The sequence below is a fragment of the Zalophus californianus genome, chromosome 9 (assembly GCF_009762305.2).
Source record: "Zalophus californianus isolate mZalCal1 chromosome 9, mZalCal1.pri.v2, whole genome shotgun sequence".
In the NCBI taxonomy this organism is placed as follows: domain Eukaryota; kingdom Metazoa; phylum Chordata; class Mammalia; order Carnivora; family Otariidae; genus Zalophus; species Zalophus californianus.
This window is the reverse complement of record NC_045603.1, coordinates 8,717,493-8,741,964: the sequence shown is the minus strand read 5'-3', so window position 1 is coordinate 8,741,964 and position 24,472 is coordinate 8,717,493. Positions and strand designations below refer to the sequence as shown.

At 40.3% G+C, this 24,472-nt stretch overlaps 1 protein-coding gene across 5 annotated transcripts in view; it reads left to right on the top strand.

Moving 5' to 3' along the window:
* The window catches only part of TNRC6B (trinucleotide repeat containing adaptor 6B), a 251,856-nt gene that overhangs the window by 56,967 nt on the left and 170,417 nt on the right, over positions 1–24,472 (top strand). For 4 of the 5 annotated variants that reach the window (XM_027595501.2, XM_027595502.2, XM_027595507.2 and 1 more), the window contains exons 2-4: positions 2,801–3,001; positions 5,011–5,085; positions 11,648–11,738. In XM_027595501.2, the coding sequence (XP_027451302.2) occupies positions 2,841–3,001; positions 5,011–5,085; positions 11,648–11,738 (327 nt within the window). In that variant the 5' untranslated portion in view covers positions 2,801–2,840. The remainder of the gene's footprint in view (positions 1–2,800; positions 3,002–5,010; positions 5,086–11,647; positions 11,739–24,472) is intronic. The other variant, XM_027595503.2, reaches the window with a different exon arrangement.

The window sequence follows — 24,472 nt, the reverse complement described above, 5'->3', positions numbered from 1 at the left end:
AGCATTGACAAAGGCCTTGGGCTGGCTGCAAACCCAGGGAGATAGGAGGACCTAGACACAGCTAAAAGACCGGCAACTAAAACAAGGTGCCTCTGGCTCAGTGACTGGATCTGCAGTATCTTTTTTTATTTTTATTTTTTAAGTAATCTCTACATCCAACGCGGAGCTCAAACTCACAACCCTGGGATCAAGAGTCATATGCTCCATCGACTGAGCCAGCCAGGTGCCCCTGGATCTACAGTATCCTTGATAGCAAAATAGAAAAGGAGCACCCAAATGATAAGATTTTCAGGTCATTCTGATTTTTAAATGTGGAAGAGAGGTTAAAACAAAACAGATGAATAATAGCTATTGTATATGATAATGGGATTGATAGGGAAAGATATCATATTGCAATGATTAGTAAGTGAATGAGAGGTAAGGGCGTTGTGACCACAAATATAAACTTCTTTTTGAAGAAACTTGACTAGAAGAGGAAAGGGGAAGGAGGGCACAAAAACTAGAAGAGATTTTAGGATTAAAGGAGATGGTTTTTGGAATGTGCAGACTGGAACATTTTATAGAACTTCCAAAGTGTTGAACTTAAGTAGAGGTGACCTGAAACTGCACAGGTAACATTTCCAGATCCTGGAACAATCATAACTCTTGTGTATTGGCAGCTAAATATACCCATCTGCCTGTAGCAAAGTTACCTCCACCTCTGTTGCTTGGGCTTTCGATATTATTATTTGTATTACTTAAATAGGTTCCTTCTTGCCCACTTGGGCTGGGCACCCCGCTTATAGAGCTGGATGTGCGGTACCCTCCTGTCTGCCCTGATTCTCCTGGCATCTGTGCTCACCTCCTGCAAAGGCTCCCTTGCTGGTGTTCTGCTCCACCTCACATCTGCTGCTTCGCTTAAGGTGCCTCTTCTGGACATCTTGCTTGAAGTCAGGCCAGTTGCCAGTGATGTAAGCAGTCAGGGCTTTCAGTGTTACTTGTGACTCAGTTAAAAGTTTACAATATGCTTGACCCCTGAGCAACGCAGGGGTTAGGGGTGCCTGACCCCCTGTGCAGCCGAAAATCTGTGTATAACTTTGGATTCCCCAAAAACTTAACTAATAGTCTATTGTTGACTGGGAGCCTTACCAATAAATAAGCAGTCGATTAACACATATTTTGCATTTTATATGTATTACATACTGCATTCTTACAATAAAGTAAGCTAGGGAAAAGAAAATGTTCTTAAGAAAATCATAAGAAAAAAATACAGTTATAGAACTGTCCTGTAAAAAAGTCTGCATAGAAATGAGCCCACACAGTTCAAACCCATGTTGTTCAAGGATGAGCTGTGTATTCTTTTTTTTTTAAATATTTTATTTATTTGTCAGAGAGAGAGAGAGAGAGAGAGCACAAGCAGGGGGAGTGGCAGGCAGAGGGAGAAGCAGACTCCCTCTGAGCAAGGAACCCGATGCGGGACTCCATCCCAGGACCCTGGGATCATGACCTGAGCCAAAGGCAGGTGCTTAACCAACTGAGCCACCCAGGCATCCCTCTTTTTTTTTTTTAAGATTTATTCTGTTATTTTAGAGAGAGAGCATGCGTGCAAGGTAGGGGGTGGGGCAGAGGGGGAGAGAGAGACAGAGAGAATCCCAAGCAGATTCCCTACTGAAACTGGAGCCCAATGCAGGGCTCGATCCACGACCCCAAGATCATGACCTGAGCTGAAACCAAGAGTCAGACACTCAACCAACAGGCGCCCCTGAACTGTGTATTCTTAATAGTCTGCATCCCAGAATTATGCCTGGAAATTAAACTGATAACAGTGGTGAGTCCTGGGTGAGGGTAGGGGGAGAGGGGACCGTGATCAAGGGCCTTATCGTATCACTTGAATTTTTTAAAATGAGAATTAAAATTAAGCCTAAAAGTATCAGGCTGAATAATCAAGTTTGAAAATTAAAACTATGCCATATTAGAGCAGTAAAGTGAATATAATTTATTGGAAATGTCCTTCTTTCAACTTGCCTTATTCCCTAGGAAAGATGTGGGTCTGATTACATCCCATGAGTTAGATTAGGTCCTGGGCTTGGAGGAGCTCTTGAGGTCTCCTTGCAGTTTACCAGGGCCTAGTAGTGATTTAGTCCAAGACCCACGAAACCTTCCCAACCACGTGTGAATCTCAAGCCCAGTCTGGTTACTACTCTGCAAGAGAACAGAGAAAACTGGAATGCTTCAAATAGTTATTGCTGTGGTTATATACGATCAGATAGTAGGATTACAGAACATTTCAAAATGATGTTTTGAAGGAATTTGCCATTACTCATACCTTAGAAGGAAAATAGTGCTGTGGATAACTTCAACTAGATAATTCCAAATGTTGATTTTAGAATCAAATGTTATGTTTATCTTGAGTACAAGTGCATCTGATAACAGAGGTTCACAGCCCTGCAGAGAAACTAGGGAAACTGTTCTGTAAAAACTGGTTTCCAGAGTGCTTGAAACTGCCCACTTTCCTTCGCCTGCCCCTCCTCTGCTTCAACTCCTTCTCCCCTCACTGAACCCAGGCAGGCATCTGAGCCCACCTGCCAAGCAGGCAAAGGACTGAGCTGGCCACTGTGTCCTTCCAAGCTTATCTATTAAGTTATATAATGATGGGCTACTTTATGAAGTTGGTACAGAATTTAGACCACTGGTAAGTCTAGAGAAGTCATGTTTAGCCTGGGCAGAAACTAATCAGAATAGAGAACTGAAAATTAGTTAGGGTTATTCTCTTGATGATCTGCAGGTGACAAAAAATGAAAGAATTGAATCTTTCTCCAAGGTGCTGAGGGTCACACATAACCACATAGCTTACATCCTTCATGATGGCCAGACCCATCTGGGAAGTTCCAGCCAGCTTCTTCAGCTTTCCCTCGTGCCATTTAAGTGGGGAAGGCTCCACACTGAAGTACCGAGTTATCGGGAGCATGTCAGGATTCAGTTCATCTTGTTTGTTGAACTCCTGCTGGATACCAAATTCTAGGTATGTAAGACACAGAGAGCCCTTGTTGTCAGGGAGCCCTTGACAAGAATCCCCTGTTGAGTGTAGACAGCAGACCCTCAGACACTACCAATATTATATGGTATATCTCAGAGGAGGGACACTTAGTACAGCCAAGGAGGGTACAGAAAACTTTCAGGAGATAATTCCTGAGGCAGATCTTACAAGAGAAGTAGACGGGAATTAAGCCAAGGGCCCTCAGCAGACATGAGTGCATGTATTTTGGGCAAGGAAACCATGCACAGTCCCCACGAGAAGGCTATGAAGTGATGATGGGGCTAGAGAGATCTTGAATTTTACCCTAAAGGTAATGGGTAATTATTGACTGAATCTTGGCAGCAATCTACTCAGAGGTCACATTTGCTTTTTAAAAAGGAAAATGGCTGGGACAACGGTGTGTATAGTAGGAGGATAGGGATAATAATTAAAATATCACTCATACTCATCATAGTGTAATTCCATCTGAGATTTATTTATTCAAACACTGTTAAAAAATAAGCAAGGGGAGAGGTGATGACAGATAAGAGAGCAGCAAGATGCTTTCAAGATTCCCTGAAGCACCCCCTCAAACACTAAGACATGATGTAGAACTAAAGCTATAACTCAGAATCTGCAGCTGTGGGGAATGGAATGCGCTTTCTTGGACAGACACATTAAGTTTGTTGTGAAACTAAGGGCCCAACTTCCAAATAGTGACAGGCATTCTGACAGCAGTGCGGATGCTAATCACAGATGAGTTTCTGTAGGGCTTGTCCAGCATTGTTTTGACCACTTTTGCACACGCACAGAGGTCCAATCTTGAGCAGGATCTCCTTCTGGCATTTGTTTCTGCCACTGTAAATTGAAGGGACTGGCTTGGGACCTTTAAATGTCTAATATTAAGTGGCTTTCATTTCATATATATTTGTATATCTGTATGTTCACATATGTAAGTATGTATTTCATATATATAAAGAGAGAGACATTCCATCATGAAATAAAATTTTCACTGTGTCTATTAGCAACTTGCTATGATCCGGTTTGATTTTGAAGAGGCCATTCCAGCCATTATTTGGGAACAGACTGGGGAGGAGCAAAAATTGGGGCAGGAGACTAGCTAAGGGGCCTCCACTAGCAAGGAGTGATAATGGCAATGGAAGTGAAGAATTCACATGCTGTGAATCAGAAATGACAGGATTGCTAAGGGGGCTGTGAGAGGCCTGGGATAGGGTGAGAAATCCAGGATGAACCCGAGGTTCTGACCCAAGCAACTGGGCAGAAGATGGTGCCCTTGATAAGACAGTGGAGACAGGAGAATGAGATCTGGGCAGGGGATAAAGAATACTGTTTGGGATGCGTTGAATCTGAAGTGATCATGAGATATCCTCATGTCAAATGGAGAAGCTGAAAAGGCAACTTGGCATTTTTCTGGTAGAACAGGTAAGGTAAAATCAATAATAAAGTTTTAATATAGGTTTTAGTGTTTCTTCAGAAGGTATTTCAGTTCACACTGGGTATTTTTTAAGATTGATTTAGAGAGAGCTCCAGCATGGGGAGGGAGAGGGAGAGGGAGAATCTCAAGCCGACTCAGCGCTGAGCGTGGAGCCTCCCAACCCTGAGATCATGACCTGAGCTGGATCCCACAACCCTGAGATCATGACCGGAGCTAAAATCGAGTCAGACGTTCAACTGACTGAGCCATCCAGGTGCCCCTCAGTTCACATTCTTAATAACCACTCACCTTTATTGAGCATGTGATTGGTGCCCTGCCCTATGCTGTTTTATGCATATTCCATTTAAACTTCCACAGAACCCTGTGAGGAAGGTGCTGTTGTTCTCAATGTTGAATGAGGAAGCTAAGTCTCGGTTAGGCCACTGGCCCAACAGTCAATAGTTGGTAGATGGAAGAGCCTGGATTTGTAATAGGCTCCCCGATTCAGAACTGTACCCCGCTGCTTCCCATGCATCTTACTATGAGCACGCAGCTCACTGTGATTTTTCTCTCTTTTTAGGGTTTTGGTTTTTTGCACTGAATGTAGTCTAGACTCATCTTCACGGGCTTGTGTTGCCCCAGGATACTGTCAAAGGTAAGTTATTAAAATTTCATTACACCATGTATTAGCAGTGAAATGGGAGAGTCTTCATCTTAAAAAGAAGAAGAGTACATTTTGACGTTATTGCTCCTTTCCCGAGTTGTTCCATGAGGGTATTTAAAGTGGCCATCACATCAGCTCTTTGCATTTCTACTTCAGTAGGTCCCTTTAAAAAGCACATCAATCCAAATGATTGATAGTGACATTTGGTGCCTCATCCTTTTATAAAGCTAGAATTTGTTATTAGGGTTTAGCAATTCCACAGTTTTCTGTGAGCGTATTCCTAGTTTCTCTGCCTCTAATCTGTCCTTACTCCAGTCTATCGTCCACATTACTGCCAGGACTAGCTTTCAAAATGATATATTTACTCATGTCACTCCTTTGCTCAAACAGCTCTCGCAGCTCTCAGTTGCTACAGATGCCGTCCTACAAACTGCTTTTGAGAACCTAACTCCAATCAATGTTTTGGGCTGCTTTTCTAGTGCACCCCTATCTGTTGTGAGCCCTACTGGGCCGTTTTCTATTTCCCAAATATATAGTTCTTTTTCATGGCTTTGTGCCTTGGTCAATGCTTTTCTCTTCACTTGGAGTTTGGAAGAGGGGAGAAGAATGCAGCTATCCGCTGCTCTTTCTCGTATCCCAGGCCACCTTGGCCACCTTTCTCATCTGTATTCTAGGTGCACCCGTTACTATGACTATAATAAAGCATTCAGTATTTTACATTAGCGTTATCTGTCTCTGTCTCCTTTACTAGTCTCTAAACACTTTGAGACTTCTTGGAAGGGAACTAACTGGTTTTTTAGTGCCTGTTGGCTGTTCCTGGACACCTTGCTGAGTGCTATGCATGTATTATTTCATTTAATCCTTGTAACACCTCCTCCTGACAAGTTTTACGGATGAAAATAATGAAGATTAGAATGTTAAGTGCCCAAGATTACACAGCTAATAACTGACAAAGAATTATGAATGACTCTGCTCCTTCAAAGCCAAAACTTGTTCTAATGTAGTACTCTGGCCGAGCACCATCTGGTGTGTGGTAGGGATCCAGGAAGTATCTATTGAATTGATATCTATTGCGGTTTAAATAAAAAGGGCTTTAGTTGATGAATTTGGTCATTCCTACATAGAAATTTATTGACTATGAAATGCCAGGTATACAGTTTTAGATAAATGTTGAATACAGACATTAACAAGATATGGTGTCTGGTGTCAAAAAGTTGACGGTGTCATAAGGGAAGCATCTATGTAAGCAAGTAAAACCAGTAGAGCATTATAGATCACATTATAGATAACAGAATTCAGACAAGATCCACTGGGGACACTGAGGGAAGAATCGCCAGTTCTGCCTAGAGATGGATCAGGAAATACTTTGTAAAAGCTGAGTCTTGAATGATGAGAGTAGGGTGTTCTCTGGTGGCACCAGGGGAGGGAAAGGCAGAAGGAGTAGTATGAACAGAAACATGGAAACTGGAAATAATCTGGCACATTTGTGAAACTGTAAGTAGTTCATTATGACTGGAGCAAAGGGAAAAAGAGATCTGGCTGATGGCACTGGAGAGACAGGTGAGGGCTAGATCCTGGAGAGCTTATTTGCCAGCTTTTAGAGAAGACCAAGCATTCGTGCGGTATGATGTATGGTTTTACTCATGTTTGTCGTTAACATTTGTTGAGTTCTGTTCCGTGTGTGCTGCAGCAACACCAGGTCAGTGGTCACTTAACCACATACAGCAAGCTGGTGACAGCTCTGAGGTGAAATCATGTGCCAGAGCAGAAATCAAATGCTTGTGTTGTCACATCAGCTTTGACAGCTTTACTACCACTTGTTCGCCCCCTCCAGTGAATTTTCACATAAGTGCACTTTGCCTTGACTTTATCATCACTCTCTTAGCACCAATACACTGGTCCCTTTGTCACTTCCCGAGTGGAACCCCTAGCTCAACCACATACTTTTCCATGGCCTACTTTATTCTCCTTCCATTTTGTCAGAAGGGCAGTAAAATTCACTTAGACCCTTACACACAACTCTAAGCCGTGGCTTCACAAGAATGTCAGCAAGGCTTTTTCAAGAAACACCTTAAAAAATATTAAGAATAGTTCCAAAACCACACACACACAAATGAGGACAAATTAAAGAAAGGAGAAATAGAAAAATAGGTATGATAGGACATACAGTAAGTAGGCAGACTATATGATATTAATCAGGAAAGATTTTTAGAAATAAAAATTGACTGGATATTAGAAGGATAGAGATGTGGATTGGTGGTGAGGGGAAGGGTTTTCAAATCGGGTAGGAACTGCATAAACAGAAATTAAATTTGAAACTAATAATACAATATGTGTTAATTAAATTGAATTTAAATAAATTTTTTAAAAAAGAAATTAAATTAGCAAATTGTGTGGAGAGAATAGAGAGAAGATTTGCCTGTGTGAAGTGGGGGATAGTGTGTGCCTGGGGAGTAGCTAGAAATAGCATTGAAAAGTTTATAAACTAAAAGTCTGCTGTTCGTATTATGGCAATGGGATAATTGGGAAGATAAGACCGATATAGAAAACTTAATTCTGAAGAGGAGACGTTCCAGATATAACCTGGAATTGAAGGGGACCTGATAAAAAACATTCTCTCCCCTGAGCAAGTTCTGAACCACAGACATATAGGATGAAGGAGTAAAGCAGGTGGAGATCAGACTTTCACTTTTATTACTAATAAAGTTGACATAGAACTGGGCTTGTGTCTAAAAGCAAGTCGGCTTTCTAATACTCAGCTCTGAAACTTAACAGGTTTCCTCACCCAGAAGTACTAGTCAGGGACAGACCCGCCTTCTAGAAGGAGCAGAGCAGAATAGTTGCCCCCACAGGAAAGGGCTTAGGGGGGTGCTGGACTATGCAAGCCCAGTTTCCCCTTCCAAACTCACTGACCGGACAAGTCACTTCATCCTGACGGCATGTCAGGAATGTAAGGCCAATAGTAGTAAAGGGATATTGCCTCCCATGGAAGGAAGCATTGAGAGTGGGCGAGTTTTCCTCCCCTAACACACAAGAACTCCTGTCTCCTGGCACATTGGTCTTAAGTAGTAATCCTGGTCATGTCGGGTGTGTCGTTCCCCTTTAGGACAGAGGGGTTCTCAGAACAGTCCTGCTCCCACTTTTAAGAGGACAAACCCCCACTACCACCCACTCTTCTCTTGGATATTTTCTTGGGCAAAATTGATATGCAAAATAGATTATGCCTTTAGGAGATCCCAAAATAGATCAGAACAGTATATAAATTATATGAACTCCAAGGCTATACAAAATTGTTTCAGCACTGTCCCCATAGCCACCAGATTCAGAAAGTAAGCCTACCTCCTGCCCATGAGCAGTAATTTCTGATAAAAGTAGGTTCTCAGAATGCTGTACTCAGTCTTGCCACGTTGCTATCTGAGGGAAGGATGGGTGAGGTCCTCTTGGTTTGAGCCTCTCCAGGATATCCAGTTAGCCCATGCCAGTGTACAGAATCCACGACTTGGACACTTCCACCCAATTTGGAAAAATCTGCCAGCAGGAGGTTAAATTTGGAACTGGGCCTTTACCGTATCTCAAAAAAACCCAACCAATGTACACTGTCTTCTGCTTTAAAGATTAATACTTGAAGTATCACCTTCTTTTTGCAATTTTTAGGGATTTATAGTAGTGGCAGCCCCAATTACCAAGTTCTTTCCCTTCATCTGTAAGTTCCCTGCCTCCCTGCCTTCTATGAGTATAGTGAGACATCTCTTTAATTTCCATTTCCCGTTTGGATTGCCTGTGTAAGCTGAGCACAAACAATTTAAACATAGAACTTCACTGGTTTTGTAGCACATGTGTCGTTTGAAATTCAGCTGCCTTGCAGCTTATGTGCAGCAAATAATTGTTCTACTCATTAATATCTAAAAGACCTGTATGAAGAAAGTCTCTTTTCCCTAAAGTCTAATTTTTGCCTCAGCCATGCCTGCTTAGGAAAAGCTGTGCCTGCATAATTCAAGGTCAGGCAGCAGCCTTCTGTACTTTGAAGCCAACCAAGCCTGCTAATGCCCTGTTCCCTTTGCTGAGGCCAGCACAGCGGGCATTTGCTTGCTAGGCCACAGTGGCCGATGAATGCTGAGGTCACTTGCACAGCTGACATTTAGATGAGCCTTCAGTACCACCACCACAACAGACTGTGGCTTCTTTCCTTGCTGTCGCCAGCAAAGCCCCCAAGCCTTTGCTAAGGCTTGTGTGCCTGGTGTATTCAGCCTTGTCTCTATAGAAACAGCCACTTACCTGAAGACAAAGTTACCATAACTACAGTCATCACTAATGTCAAAATACAGTGTAGCCTGTGGTTTATAAACTTCTAATTGGGCTTAATTGTGTAAAGCTGGTGTGTGACAGTAAAAATGCATGTGGCCTCATGTAAACCTCTACAAGATTGAAACACGTTGCTCCCTCGTTAAAAAGACCAAGGCCCAAAGTCCTGCCCCAACAGAAACCTTAGAAATTCCACATGCATTTTGCTCCCCAAATTTTCCTTCATGTGTATTTATCAAAACTTTAGTCTCACGTACCAGATATTAGGGTCTTTGAGAGACCCAATAAATAGCACTCTTTCCCTTGGCTGAGTTCTATACCAAGTGAGAAATAAAAGAGTAGGGCATTTGAGAGACCGAAGTATCATCTCTGTTACTAATAAAGCTATATTGGAGAATATGGTGTACATCTATAGGCAGGTGAACTTCCTAGCACTGAACTCAATATTCAACAGGCTTACCTAGTCCCAGGTAATTGTGAGGGGCCTGCACTTAGGGGAACAAGAGCAGAGGAAAGTGCATGCTCCCTGGGGACAGCTGGCTTCCAAAAGGAAGAGAAAAGGGCTGAGCTCACGTGCCCTGTTTCTCCAATCTCACCATTCAGAAAGGATCCTCCGGGGTGGAACCTGTACATGTGGAGAAGAGCCAGGAGGAAGACCTCGGGAGAGGTGAAGGAGGTTCCTCTTTCCAAGCACATTCAAACGGAAATGGCACAGAAATCATTGGGGTGTCTTTCTCTGTCCGCTGTCCATATAATGCATCATTTATGAAATACAGTCTGTATTTCTGTAAAGTATAATGAGAGCTTAAGGACATTTGTGAAGCAGTTTGCATACAACATCCTTCTAGGTAGCTTCCTGACTTTTTCCAGTGCTGTCAATTTAATTTTCATAGAAAGAGCAAGTTTATTTTTGCACAACTGTCATCAACAGATGAGGGGCAAAACCAGCTAGAGAAAGCCTGTTTCCCTTGCGGGGAGCATCTGTTCGCACTGGGAATGGGCAGTGTCAGTTCATCTGGAGTGAGTGAATGGGGCTTGATTAACAGAGCTCCCACTGTACCAATTTTACATTTCATGTCACATAAATACACATTGGTTCCCAAAAAACCTCATTAGGTGAGCACAGTAGATATTTTGATACTCCTCTCTCACCCAGCAGATGAGGAAACAGATTTCCACACCGTATCTCCAGGCTGCTGCATTTATAAAGAGAGTCTCTGCACACACACATCCTGGGGCAAGCTTCTTTTTAGCTTTTATATTTTGTAGGTATGAACCTTTTATATTTTTTTTAAAGATTTTTATTTATTTGACAGAGAGAGACACAGTGAGAGAGGGAACACAAGCAGGGGGAGTGGGAGAGGGAGAAGCTTCTTTAAAATCTTTTAAAAAAATAAAATAAAATATTAGAAGGATTTTTAAAACATTGATTACCTGTAATGTGATGGAGATTTGTTTTGTGTCAGTTTGAGTAGTTATTCCTCAGGAATTACATATTGAATGAAAATTTGAATGTTACATACACTTTTAGTAGTTTCCTTTTGGTACATTTTAATTCATAAAATTTTAACCCAACTTGATTCATTTTATTCTTAGAGGAAAAATTACTACTTTTTATTGTTTTGCCCTAGGACAGCCTGTTCTCATGTAAAAATAAATTAATTGATATTTAGTTCATTAAGCAAATCCTCTTTAAAAAGTGGGATCCACCATTAGCGTGTACCATAATTTCAGTTAAAAAATATACCACAAATATTGAACATAAATGATAAACCCAGGAAATCCAGCCAGTTTCAATAGCCTATTGTAATATGCAGGCAGTATGACCTGCTACAGCCTAACAGCTGGCCCACTGCTTGAAGTAAGTGGGCATCCTTTCTGACGGGTCACCGTTTGTACTGTATGAATTGCTGAAGATTTTCACTGTCACCTCTGCCAAAAATCAAGAAAAAAGAAGAAAGAAATCTAGAACTGTTTAATACCCCAGTATCTTCAACATTTCCTAACTATCCTCCCCTAAGGTAGGGAAAATTCCCTCCTACCTCTCTCCTTCCCTTCTTACCAAAGATGTGCGCGCGCGTGTGTGCGCGCGCATGTGTACACACACACACACACACACACACACACACACACACACACACACACACACTACTTAAGGTTATTGCCTCCTTGGTGATCCAGTTTCAGTCTAATCTTTGAAAAATTGATTTTTGCACTGAATTCCTTTTTTTTCTCCTCTTACCTCTTTTAGGCAGTATTTGTGTGTTTCTGCAGAGTTTTGCACAGAGTCTGTTCCCATGCAAACCAATGAGGGAGAAGTGTCGGAAGAAAGCAGTTCTAAGGTCAGTGAATTACTAAAGATGCAAACACTTTGGGTAGAAATTAAAAACAGGCAGTGGGTGAGTAGAGTGGGTATTTTGTTTTAGGTGAATTTAGAAACTATCTTGATTTAGATTAAAACCTAACCTAAGGTTGAGAAGATTTTTTTTTCTTCTTGATAGCCATTTTTGTTGTGCTCTATGACCAATTTAAAACAAATTTTACTGAACTCATAGAGAACTTTATGCTTCGTTTGTGCAATGGTAGCACTTTATCTTTTAATGTTTTGTTGTGCAAGTTCTGCATTCTTATTTTAAGAAATTAAAATGAGTCAGAAATGTGTAAGGTAAAAAGTAAAAAGCCTGTCCCTTATTCTTGCTGCACAGAGATGTCATCAATAATTTTTAGACATTTTTTACTATAAATCTTTAAACGGTAATTTGTTAGGTTTGGATTTTCAAGCTAAGGCGTGAATGAATGTTAACCATTGGCAAACCCTGTATATGAATTGTTATCTGTGTGCTTATGTACATCTCTATATCTGGCTCCATGTCCTGACTCTCCTGGGCTTTTTCTCTGCCTGGTCATATTGGGACCCTCAGTGTCACCTTCATGTCTCTCTCCTTTCAAAGTTGTCCCTAGTCCTTCCTGAGCACTCCAAGGGTATCTCACACTGTGTCCTGGACAGTGCCCAGTCTGCTGCCCTGGACCTTCCTGAGGGGAGTCTTTTTGCTGCTGCCAGTGCTACTGGTATTCTCTGTGGGAGGGCTTTTTTCCCCTGGTCACTAGAATGCAGTTTTGTATGACCCAATCACTTTCTCGCAGAGCATTCTACTGTTTTAGTGAAAGCCGCTATTGTAAATACTGAAAGAAGACAAGTTGACAGAGTTAGTATTAATGTAAAACTTCAGAAGCCTTTGAATCCTTTGGAGACACAGTGACTATTCCTTATATTTTTCCCAAGGACCACTTCAGGGCTTATTTAATTTCCCTGCTGTGTATGTAAAAGAGAAAATTGAATAGCACTAACACAGTTACCCATGAATCTGTCTCATTGTTCCACACTTTAGAAGTTAAATATGAAAATTATGTTCTGTAAAAAGTCTTTGATGACATATCAGGAAATCCAAAGGCGAGGATATGGACTTCATTGGCCTGATTCCCTTAGAAGGAGACTCGTGTGATCTAATTTATTTAGTATTTATGTGCCTATGTTGTCACACTGATCTGAAAACAGAAACTATTTTGTCTGTTATGTGTGGCTTTGACTCACTAAATGCAGTGATCGGTTTTCTTAGTGCCTGGTCTAGCTATTGCACAGTGGAACTGTGCATCATGAGGTAGTCTCCAGTTCTACTGTAGATTTACTGACACATCTTGGATTATAACTGTTTATTTATGCTGTCTCTTTTTATTCTTTTATTCTTTTAAATTGAGGTATTATTAAAAAAATACACCTTTATAGTCATTCAGTTAATTATTTAATTCACAAACACTTATGGGACACCAGGTATGTGCTGATGATCCCAGGTATGGCGTGCAGAGTTACATAAGGCAGGTCTCTGCATGTTGGGAACTTGTAGTGTAGTTGAGGGAGGGAACCATACCATAAGGGCAATGATAGTGGCATTAACTGTGTGGTATTAGGAGCTAGGTCAAAGTAAAGAATTCCTTCTGGATAAGCTTCATGATAGGTGACACTGGAGTTTTGTTGGAAAAATAAAGGGTTTTCATTTTTATTGGTTGGTTGGTGAGTGGGTGGGTGGAGGTGGGAAGGGCATTATAAGCAGAATGAGGCATATGTCGCATATATAAATGGTGAGGTCTAACAGGAGATGGTGAAAAGATTTGAGTGCATTTCAGATATCTTGCTGTGTATTAAACCACACCAAAAATTAGTGGTTTAAAACCACTATCACAATCTCTTGGGCAGAAGAATTCCAAATAATTTATGTAGATATGTCACCCTCAAGGATGTGGAGCCTAAGTCCCCATTCCTTAAGTGTGGCTTCACATAGTGGGGAAACCTGACAAACAGCATCTCAACCAGATGGTCAAGGTCTACATAGACAGGATAAGTCATTTTATAGTACATATCGTTGATGTGATGGGCTGAAATGGTACCTTTCCTCAGTGGTCTTCTTCCCCAAAACCCGTTGTCCCACTCTGATCATGAGAAAAACATCAGACAGATCCTGATAGAGGGATGTCCTACAAAATACCTGACCAAGACTACCCTCGAAACTGTCAAGAGAAAACAAGATACGTCTGAGAAACTGTCACAGCCAAAAGGAGTCTAAGGGGACATCATGACTAAATGTAATACAATATCCTAGGTGAGATCCTGGATTAGAATAAGAATGTTAGGTAAGAACTAAGAAAATCTGAATGAAGTATGGATTTTAGTTAATAATAATGTGTCAATATTGGTTCATTAATGGTGACAAAGGTCCTGAGATAAGATATTAATAATAGAGGGGAAAATAGATATATATATAAATCACCACCGCAGCTTTTGATTATCTCTCATGATCTGTGATTCACTGAGCTCTATAGGGCAGTTCTGCTCCAAAGTGGTGTTGGGGGGCTGTAGTCATCTGGAGGCCCAACTGGCCAGAAACATCCAAAATTCCTCATTTACATGGCTGGCAGCTGACAGCTCAGCTTGAGGCTGTTGACCTAAGCATCAAGGATCTCCTCCATATGACCTCTGTACATGGCTTGGAATGTTTCTCACAGCATGGCGACTGGGATCCAAGAGAGAGTACTGCAAGCATGCAGAAGCTGCAGCCTTAGAAGTCAAACAGCTTTCCTTTCCCCGCCTTCTGGTGAATTAAAGCCAGTCCCAGGGCTACCCCAGATTCAAGGGGAGGAGAAACAGATTCCACCTCTCAGCGGGAAGACAAGGAGAAAATTTGAGGTCATCTTTAATAGTGATTAGAGTGTTGGGTTCCAGCTGAAGAGGAGGGAATGATGGAGACCATTATCTAAGATTATCTTAGGCTAAGGAGTTTAAAAAACAGGCAATAGGTTTCTAAAGCATGGAGGGTGAGATGTGCATTTTACTTTATGATTTGCTCTCATAACAACTAGTGTTAATGTAGAGGACACACTAGAATATCTGCATCTCGACAGTCAAATTCTCTATAAAGAAAGAGAATCTGATTGGCCCAACCCATCCTGTGGCCTGATTTCCATTAGATCTTGAGTTCTCCGAGTCAGGTGGCAGGGACCACAGACAAGGAATAGATCCCACGAAAGGACATATGAAACAGGAGGCAACAGCCAAGACTCCTGGGACAGTCTCCAGTCAATGCTGATATAATCTTCTGCTATATTTTTTACCAAGGATGGATCAGAATTTTTAATTTCAACTCCACAGCTATTTCTCACTTTACATTTAGTATAATTTAGGTTGATACTCTAAACGAGTTGGTGTTGGCTTACTAGTTGTAGAGATTCTGCAGCTATAGGCTTGGAATGTTTATTTTTTAAGTGAAATCTGGCAAGCATAGAAAAAATTATCATAAAACTGAGCAGTTGAGTATTTGTGATCTCATTCTCTGTACTTCTTTGTATAGTTAAGCATTTTATAATAAAACAAAAACAAATAGGGTGCCTGGGTGGCTCAGTTGGTTAAGCGACTACCTTCGGCTCAGGTCATGATCCTGGAGTCCTGGGATCGAGTCCCACATCGGGCTCCCTGCTCAGCAGGGAGTCTGCTTCTCCCTCTGACCCTCTTCCCTCTCATGCTCTCTTATCTCTCATTCTCTCTCTCAAATAAATAAATAAAATCTTTGAAAAAAAGTATTTAAAAAAAAAAACAAAAACAAATAAGCTCTAGAGTTTAAGAATTATAGCTATGGATTTAAGTGCCCATGTGTCTTTTTTAATTACCATAAATAAAAAACAATCAGGAAGCAAACATTTTAGCTATAATGTTCTCTTTACTGTTATCAAAGTAATAAATGAATAAACGTAGTCTTTGTCTACAAAGAATAAAGTGATCTATTAATTGGCTTTATATCAAAGATTTAAATGAGACAATTTAGACTAAGTCTTTTGCTTTTTTTTAGAAAGAGAGTGAGTGGGGCGGGGCAGTGGAGGGGGAGGGATAAAGGGGGAGGGAGAGAGAGAATCTTAAGCAGGCTTCAAGCCCATCGTGGACCCTAATGTGGGGCTTGATCTCACGACTCTGAGATCATGACCTGAGCTGAAATCAAGAGTCAGATGATTAACCAACTTTGCCACCCAGGCGTCCCAAGTCTTTTGCTTCTTTAAGTTTGGGATATCTCTATCTGAGACTGAATCTGATTTAGCAAATTATAACAAGATTTTATGGCTTTTGGTATTTTAAGAGCAAACTGGGAAAGAAACTATGCAGGATAGGTATTTTTCCCATTTGTCTTCATAGCTGGCAAACAACATAAATTGGATTGGATTCCAAGTCTCACTCCAAAGTCCATGCTAAGTTCAGTCCTCCATCCTGAAGAAGTTATATGAAGAGTAATCAATTCTGTTTACTTATATCAGAGAAACTTTTTTTTTTTTAAAGATTTTATTTATTTTTTTGAGACAGAGACAATGAGAGATAGAGAGCATGAGAGGGAGGAGGGTCAGAGGGAGAAGCAGACTCCCTGCCGAGCAGGGAGCCCGATGCGGGACTTGATCCCGGGACTCCAGGATCATGACCTGAGCCGAAGGCAGTCGCTTAACCAACGGAGCCACCCAGGCGCCCCATCAGAGAAACTTCTTAGAAAGGTCACCTGGTGTAGAAGAATGCATACAAGGAGAGTGGGTGCTTTGTGCATATGAATAATGCTGCTGTGAACATTCCTTATAAGGTTTTGTGCCTTCATTTCTCTTGGGTGAATAACCAGGAGTGGAATTGCCAGGTCATATGGTAACTTTGTGTTTTATTTTTTGAAGAACTGCCAAACTGTTTTCCAAATGGCTGTACCATTTTATATTCCCACCAGGAGTGTATAAGGGTTCTAATTTGTCCATATCCTCACCAGTTTGTTATTGTATGTATTTTTTATTCTAGTGGATATGAAATACTATCTCATTGTGGTTTTGATTTGTACCTGGCATGCTTTTTTAAATGTAAGTGCAAAAATTATAATAAGATGAAGGTGACCAGGCCTGCCCTGGACTTTCTGAAACAGGATCTCAAGAGTTGGGAACCTGGGATCTCTGTTTTCCAAGTGCCCCAGGTGATCCCTAAGCCAGTAGTGCACAGACCACAGCTGAACTAAGGGCACTCAGAGGAGGCAGAACCAGTGAATTCTTAAAGTTGTCTCTGAAAGGTAAGACATACAGAAACTTCAGAGGAGGGTTGCATTTGGGAAGGGAGGAAAAAGATTGAATTTGGAAAGGGCTGGCTACACAGGGGCCCTAAACTCTTCACTGTATCTGTATTTTTATTTCTTTAAAAAAAGAGGGAAGACGAACCATGAGAGACTATGGACTCTGAGAAACAAACTGAGGGTTCTAGAGGGGAGGGGGTTGGGGGGATGGGTTAGCCTGGTGATGGGTATTAAAGAGGGTACGTTCTGCATGGAGCACTGGGTGTTATACGCAAACAATGAATCATGGAACACTACATCAAAAACTAATGATGTAATGTATGGTGATTAACATAACATAATAATAAAAAAATTTTAAAAAGGAGAAATCTGAAGCAAATATAAAACAAATACGTTAAATCTGGTGGTTACATGGGTGTGTTATTTTATTCTGTGTACTTTTTTCTATATCTTAAAAAATTTCCCTAATTTATAAAAATAGAAAATTCTGTTTTCTCTCCAGCCCCAACCATCACATTTGTATTCCATCTAGCAAAAAAGAGAGAATTTGTCACTTACCTTGAAAGACTTCATGAAAGTTGCACATTCAGCTGTGCTTTTATATTTCTTTGACCAGAATTTAATGACATGGCCACAATAAACTTCAAATGATGTTAGCATATGTGTTAGCTAAAATTTATAGGTTCTGTTGCTAAGGAGGAAGTGCTTCTATGTCTCAAAGTCAACCACATTATCCAGTATGCTGCTATTATACTGGTCCTGCCCATCCTGAAGTTGTACAATTGATTCTTTTAAACCTAGAATTTTTAAAAGGGTTTTTCAAAAGACTAATGTAATTCAATGAGGGAAAAAAAAGTTCTTTCTTTTTTTTAAAAGATTTTATTTATTTGAGATAGAGTGAGAGAGAGCACAAGCAGGGGAGAGGCAGAGGCAGAGGGAGAAGCAGACTCCCCACTGAGCAGGGAGCCTGATGTGGGACTCGATTCCAGGACCCTGGGACCATGACCTGAGCCGAAGGCAGACACTTAACCGACTGAGCCACCCAGGAGCCCCATGGAAAGGAAGATCTTTCAATAAATGGTGCTGGAGCAACCAGATAACCATATGGAAATACATGAGCCATGATTGCTATGCCCCACACCATACATGAAACCTAATTTGAGTTGGATCAAAGACCTAAATGTGAGGGCTAAAACTGTAAACTTTTGGAAAACAACATAAGAGCTGTCTCTATGAAAAAAAAGAGAGAGAGAGATGTCTCTATGACCTTAGGAGGATTGCAAAAAGCACAAACCATAAAAAAGAAGAGTTGCTCAGTTGAATTTCATTTAAAAAATTTAAACATCTGCTAATATGCCGACAGCATTAAGAATATGGAAAAGCTACTTGCAATAATACATTTATCTAATAAAAGTCTCATATCTAGAACATATATAGAATTCCTAAAAATCAGTAAGCAAGATCAAACAACTGAAAAATATATACAAAAGACATAAATAGTTATTTCACAAAATAAGGTACGCAAATGGCCATAAAAATAGGTTTTCAACATTATTCATAAGGGAAATGCAAATTAAAACTAATGTGATATTGGGGTGCCTGGGTGGCACAGTTGGTTAAGCGCCAACTCTTGGTTTCGGCTCAGGTCATGATTTCAGGGTCATGAGATCAAGCCCAATGTCAGGCTCTGCGGTCAGCACCGAGTCTTCTTGGGACCCACTATTCCTCTCCCTCTGCTCCTCCCCCACCTCATAAATAAATCTTAAAAAAAAAAACTAATGTGATATTATTACATACTCAATAAAGTTTGAAAGACTGAACATACCAAGTGTGGCAAGAATGTGGAGCAACTGGTACTCTCATACATTGTTAGAGAAGAGTATAAAATGATACAACTACTTTAGAAACTGTTTCTCAAATATCTAATAAAGTTAAACAGGAGCATCTGGATGGTTCAGTTGGTTGAGCGTCCAACTCTTGATTTTGGCTCAGGTCATGATCTCGGGGTCCCAGGATTGAGCCCTGCATTGGGCTCCATGCTCAGTGGGGAGTCTGCTTGAAGATTCTCACTCTCTCCCACTGTGCCCTTCCCCCTGCTTGTGCACTTTCTCTCTCTCTCTCAAATTTAAATAAATAAATCTTTATACAGGGTGCTTGGGTTGCTCAGTCAGTTGAGCGTTGAACTCTTGGTTTTGTCTCAGGTCGTGATCTCAGGTCATGGGATGGAGCCCTTCCTCAGGCTCTACGCTCAGCATGGAGTCTACTTGTCTTTCTCCCCCCGTACTCTCTCTCTCTCTAAAATAAACAAATAAAATCTTTAAAAAAATGTAAGCGTATGCCTAACCTATAACCCAGACATTCCACTTCTAGGTGTATACCTAAATACACATGACTGCATAGGTTCACAAAAAGACTTAAGTGAGAACATTCATGGTAGCTTTATTTGTAAGAGCCCCAAACCAGACATAGCTTAACTGTCCATCAACAGGTGAATGAATAAACAAATTATAGTATGTTTGTTCAATGAAGTAGTACTAAGTTTAAAAATTAGACTTTTTTTTTAAGTAGGCATCATGCACAGCATGGAGCCCATTGCACGGCTCAAACTGACAACCCTGAGATGAAGCTCTTTTAGCTGAGTTCTGTTCAAAGAGATGCACTTGAGCTAATGTCTCAATGATGTGAAGGAAGCTTTCATGTAACAATATGAGAGAAAAGGTTTCTAAGTCAAAGACATAATTCAAAGGCTTTAAGATTGGGTGAGAGCGAAGAAAAGAAATGGAGAGTGTAGTCTAGCATAAGGCAGAGGAGATTTTCAAAAGGGTGGCTTTTTGAAAGATGGCTATTATAAACTGTTACTTAGAGGACAGGGAGAAATAGGGATAGTAAGTGCAAAGGATATTCCACTTAGTAATAAAAAAATTATTAAGAATTGAAAGCAGTGGGATGCCTGGGTGGCTCAGTCGGTTAAATGTCTGCCTTCAGCTCAGGTCATGATCTCAGGGTCCTGGGATCGAGTCCCACATCAGGGTTCTTGCTCAGTGGGGAGCCTGCTTCTCCCTCTGCCTGCCACTCCCCCTGCTTGTGTTCTCTCTCTCTCTCTATCAGGACGAACACTGAGTAATGTATAGAATTGTTAAATCAGTATATGATATACCTGAAACTAATATAACACTGTATGTTAACTGTACTGGAATTAAAATTAAAAATTAATTAAAACAGAAGAAGAAATCATTGAAAACAGGGACTTTATCAGATATTTGCATACCTATGTTCATAGCTGCCTTAATTCACAGTGGCCAAGAAATAGAACCAACCCAGTGTCCATTGACAGATGAATGGATAAACAAAAAGCGGTATATCAGTGTGCATGAACCTTGAAGACATTATGCTTAGTGAAATAAGCCAGTCCAAAAATTTGACCTAGAGTGGTCAAAGTCATAGAAATAGAGAGTGGTGTGGTGGTTGCCAGGGACTGAAGGGAGAGGGGAATGGAAAGTATAGTTTGGGAAGATGGAAAAAACTCTGGAGATGTATGGTGGTGAGGGTTGCATGCTAATGTGAACATACTTAATACCGCTGAACTGTACATGTAAAAATGGTAAAAATACCACAATTTTGTATAAGACTTTATTTTTTAAGTAATCTCCTCACCCACCGTGGGGCTTGAACTTACAGCCCTAAGGTCAAGAGTTGCATGCTCCACCAACTGAGCCAACCAGATGCTCCTAAAATAACACAATTTTTTAACGTTATTGGGACTTCTGCTACTGGGAAAAATGCTCCTAAAATAACACAATTTTTTAAAGTTATTGGGATTTCTGCTACTGGGACAGAATTCACCTTCCCACTGGAAATAATCACTTAAAAATAGACAGAAAAAATAATCTATATATCTGAAACAACAGTTTAAAAAACATTGGACATTAACTAATGAAGGGCAGTGATTACCGAGAAATGGAAAACAAATAAGGTGAGTCCTCTGACTACCCCAGCATATTGGCTTGAGAGAGATTCCAGGCTGCAGTGCAGGGAAGGTCATGATTTCAGGGTCAGGCAGCCTTGCTGAGGGTCTGGAGAGACTAAGGCACCTAGAGATCTGGCCAGAATACGGAGAGGGGAGAGTTACACACAGAGTGAACTCTGGAGATCTGTGGAGGGTTCATCCTGAGTATTCAGCAGAATACTTTTGGGCACATGCATATGAGGAGACTATTCATGGCTGGGGCAGGGTGGGGGACCAATCCAAGAGGATTAAAGGAAACCGTGCCCATAATATTGCCTCTTTCTATACCCTGGAAAACCTCATAACTCATGCAGCATTAGGTAGAGCCCTCAGTAGTGGCACTAACAGAGTCCTCACCTCATTGATAGGGAATGATTAGCCCTGAACTAAACACTACTTTGGTCCAGCCTAGCACATCCTAAAAGCAAGAGACAAAAGGAACAGACTGTTCAAAGTAATTAACTGTGTCCCACAACAAAGCTCAAAAATACTTACAGGAATCCAGAATATTCAGTACTCAGCAAAGTAAAATTCACAATATCTGGTATCTAAGCAAAGATTATCAGACATGTAAAAATTAGGAAAATAGAGACCATAGCAAAGGGGAAAAAATCAATTAATTGAAGTCAACCCACAAGTGACGCAGATTAAAATTAGCAGACAGGAATATCAAAATACTTATTACAACTGTATTTCAGATATTCAAAAAATCATGTAGAAAAATGAAAGATATTTTTTAAGAAGACTCAAATTTCTGGAGTTGAAAACTATAATGTCTGAGATGAAAAATATACTGGATGAGATTAGTGGCAGATTAGACATTGCAGAATAAAAGATTAGAGAATTTAAAGTCATACTAATAGAAAATATCCAGCACAAAACACAGAAAAAAGAGTAAAGAGCAAAATATGGAAAGATGATCAGTGTGCTATAGACAACTTCAGGGAACCTCATATGCATGTAATTATAGTCTCTGAAGAAGAGGGAAGGGAGCAGAAAAAAAAATCTAAGAAATATTGGCCCCAAATTTGATAAAAACTGTAAACCCAGAGATCCAAGAAGGTAAATGTTCCTGAAACATGAAGAAAACACACCAAAGCATATCATAATCAAATTACTCAAAACCAGTGATAGAGAAATCTTAAAACCAGAGGACAAAAGACACTGTTAACAGAGGAACAAAGATAAGGATTTCTCTATGGAAACAATGCAAAGAAGACGACAGTGGTCTATACTGAAAGAAAAACTGTTAACCTTGAATTTTGTAATCAGTGAAATTTCTTTCAGGAATGAAGGCTAGATAAAATCTGTTTCAGACACACAAAAGCTGAAATAATTCATCATCAGCATACCCTTCCATACTATAGGAAATGTGGAAGGGAGAAGGAAGGGGATGCCAGAGGGAAATACAAATCTATGCAAAGAAATGAAGAGCTCAGGAAATGGAAATGACATGGGTAGATACAGAAGACCTATTACTTAAATCTCTTCAGAAGAGAATTGATTGTTTGAATAAAAGTTATGCACACGTTGTGGGTTTATATCTATGTAATGTACAGTAACAGCAGCCTAAAGGCTAGGAGGGTGAAGATGGAAGAATACTATTGTAAGGTTCCAAGTTATATGTAAATTAGTATAGTGTCACTTGAAGAGAAGGGGATACTTCCCACTCCTTCTGTGAGGTCAGCATTACTTTGCTATCAAAACCAAAGACTTGGCAAGAAAAGAAAATTACAGAATAGGATCTCTCATGAAGTAGGTACAACAATTCTAAACAAAATTTGAGCATATGATAATACATGACCAGGTGGGATTTTTCCCAGGAATGCAGGGTTGGTTGAGCATTCAGAAATCAATCAGTATGTAATTCATCACATTAACAAATTAAAAAAGAAAAACCATATGATCAACTCAACAAATGCGAACAAAGCATTTGACAAATGCCACATCCATTCCTGATAAAAACTGTCAGCAAACTAGGAATAGAAAGGAACTATTTGACCTGATAAAGGGCTTTTATGAAGATCCTACAGTTAAACTTAATGGTGAAAGACTGAATGATTTACTTCTAAGATGAAGAACAACAAGATGTCTGCTGTCCCCCCCTTTCTATTCAGCATTGTACATACGCTGAAAACCACAAAACGTTGCCAAGAGAAAATAAAGTCAACCTAAATAAATGGAGAAATACACCTGTTTATGGGTCGGAAGATTCAATATTGTTTAGATGTTGCTTCTCCCCAAATTGATCTATAGAGTCAGTTCAATCTCTGTCAAAATCTTAGCAGACTTTTTTTTGTAGAAGTAAAAAAGCTGACTTATAAATCCATATGGAAATGCACAGGACATAGAACAGCTGTATTAGTTTGCTAGGGCTGCTCTAACAAAGTACCACAAACTGAGTTGCTTAAACAACAGAAATGTATTGTTTCACAGCTCTGGAGACCAGAAGTCCAAGATGAGGGTGTTGGCAGGGCCTTGTTCCGTGTGAAGGGACTAGGGGAGGGTCTTTTCCAGGCCTCTCTCCTTGCTTCTGGTGTCTAGCTTCTTGCCTTATTGCAGCATAACCCAGTCTTCCTGTGGCATTCTTCCTGCATGCATTTCTGTCTTTGTCTTTTGTGTCCAAATTTCCCCCTTTTTATAAAAGGACACCAGTCATATTGGATTAGAGCCTGCTCTAATAACTTTGTGATTACCTCTGTAAAGACCCCATCTTAAATAAGGTCACATTCTGAAGTATTGGAGGTTAGGACTCCAACATCATTTTGGGGGGGTGAGGGGACACTATTTAACTTATAACAATAATCAAAACAGCTTTTGAGTAGAACAGAGTTGGAGTGCTAATACTACATGATTTCAGAACTTTTTATAAAGCTACAATAATCAAGACCTTGTGGTATTGGGAAGAAGACAAATTAGGCCAGTGGAATAGAAGAGAGATTCAGACATAGACCCACACATATATGGACAAATGATATTTGAAAAAAGCAATTTTGTGGAGGCAATTCAGTGGAGAAAGGATATTTTTTCAACAAATGGTGTTAGAGCAATTGGATATCCATATGCAAAAAAAAATGAACATAGATTTAGACCTCATATATAAAAATTAACTGGAAATGGGGTCACCTGGGTGGCTCGGTCATTAAACGTCTGCCTTCATCTCAGGTCATGATCCCAGGTTTCTGGGATCGAGCCCCACATTGGGCTCCCTGCTCCACAGGAAGCCTGCTTCTCCTTCTCCCACTCCCCTGCTTGTGTTCCCTCTCTCACTGTGTCTGTCTCTGTCAAATAAATAAATAATATCTTTTAAAAAAAATTAACTGAAAATGGACCTTAGATCTAAATGTTAAACATAGAACTATAATGCTTCTTTTTTTTTTTAAAGATTTTATTTATTTATTTGAGAGAGAGAATGAGAGACAGAGAGCATGAGAGGGAGGAG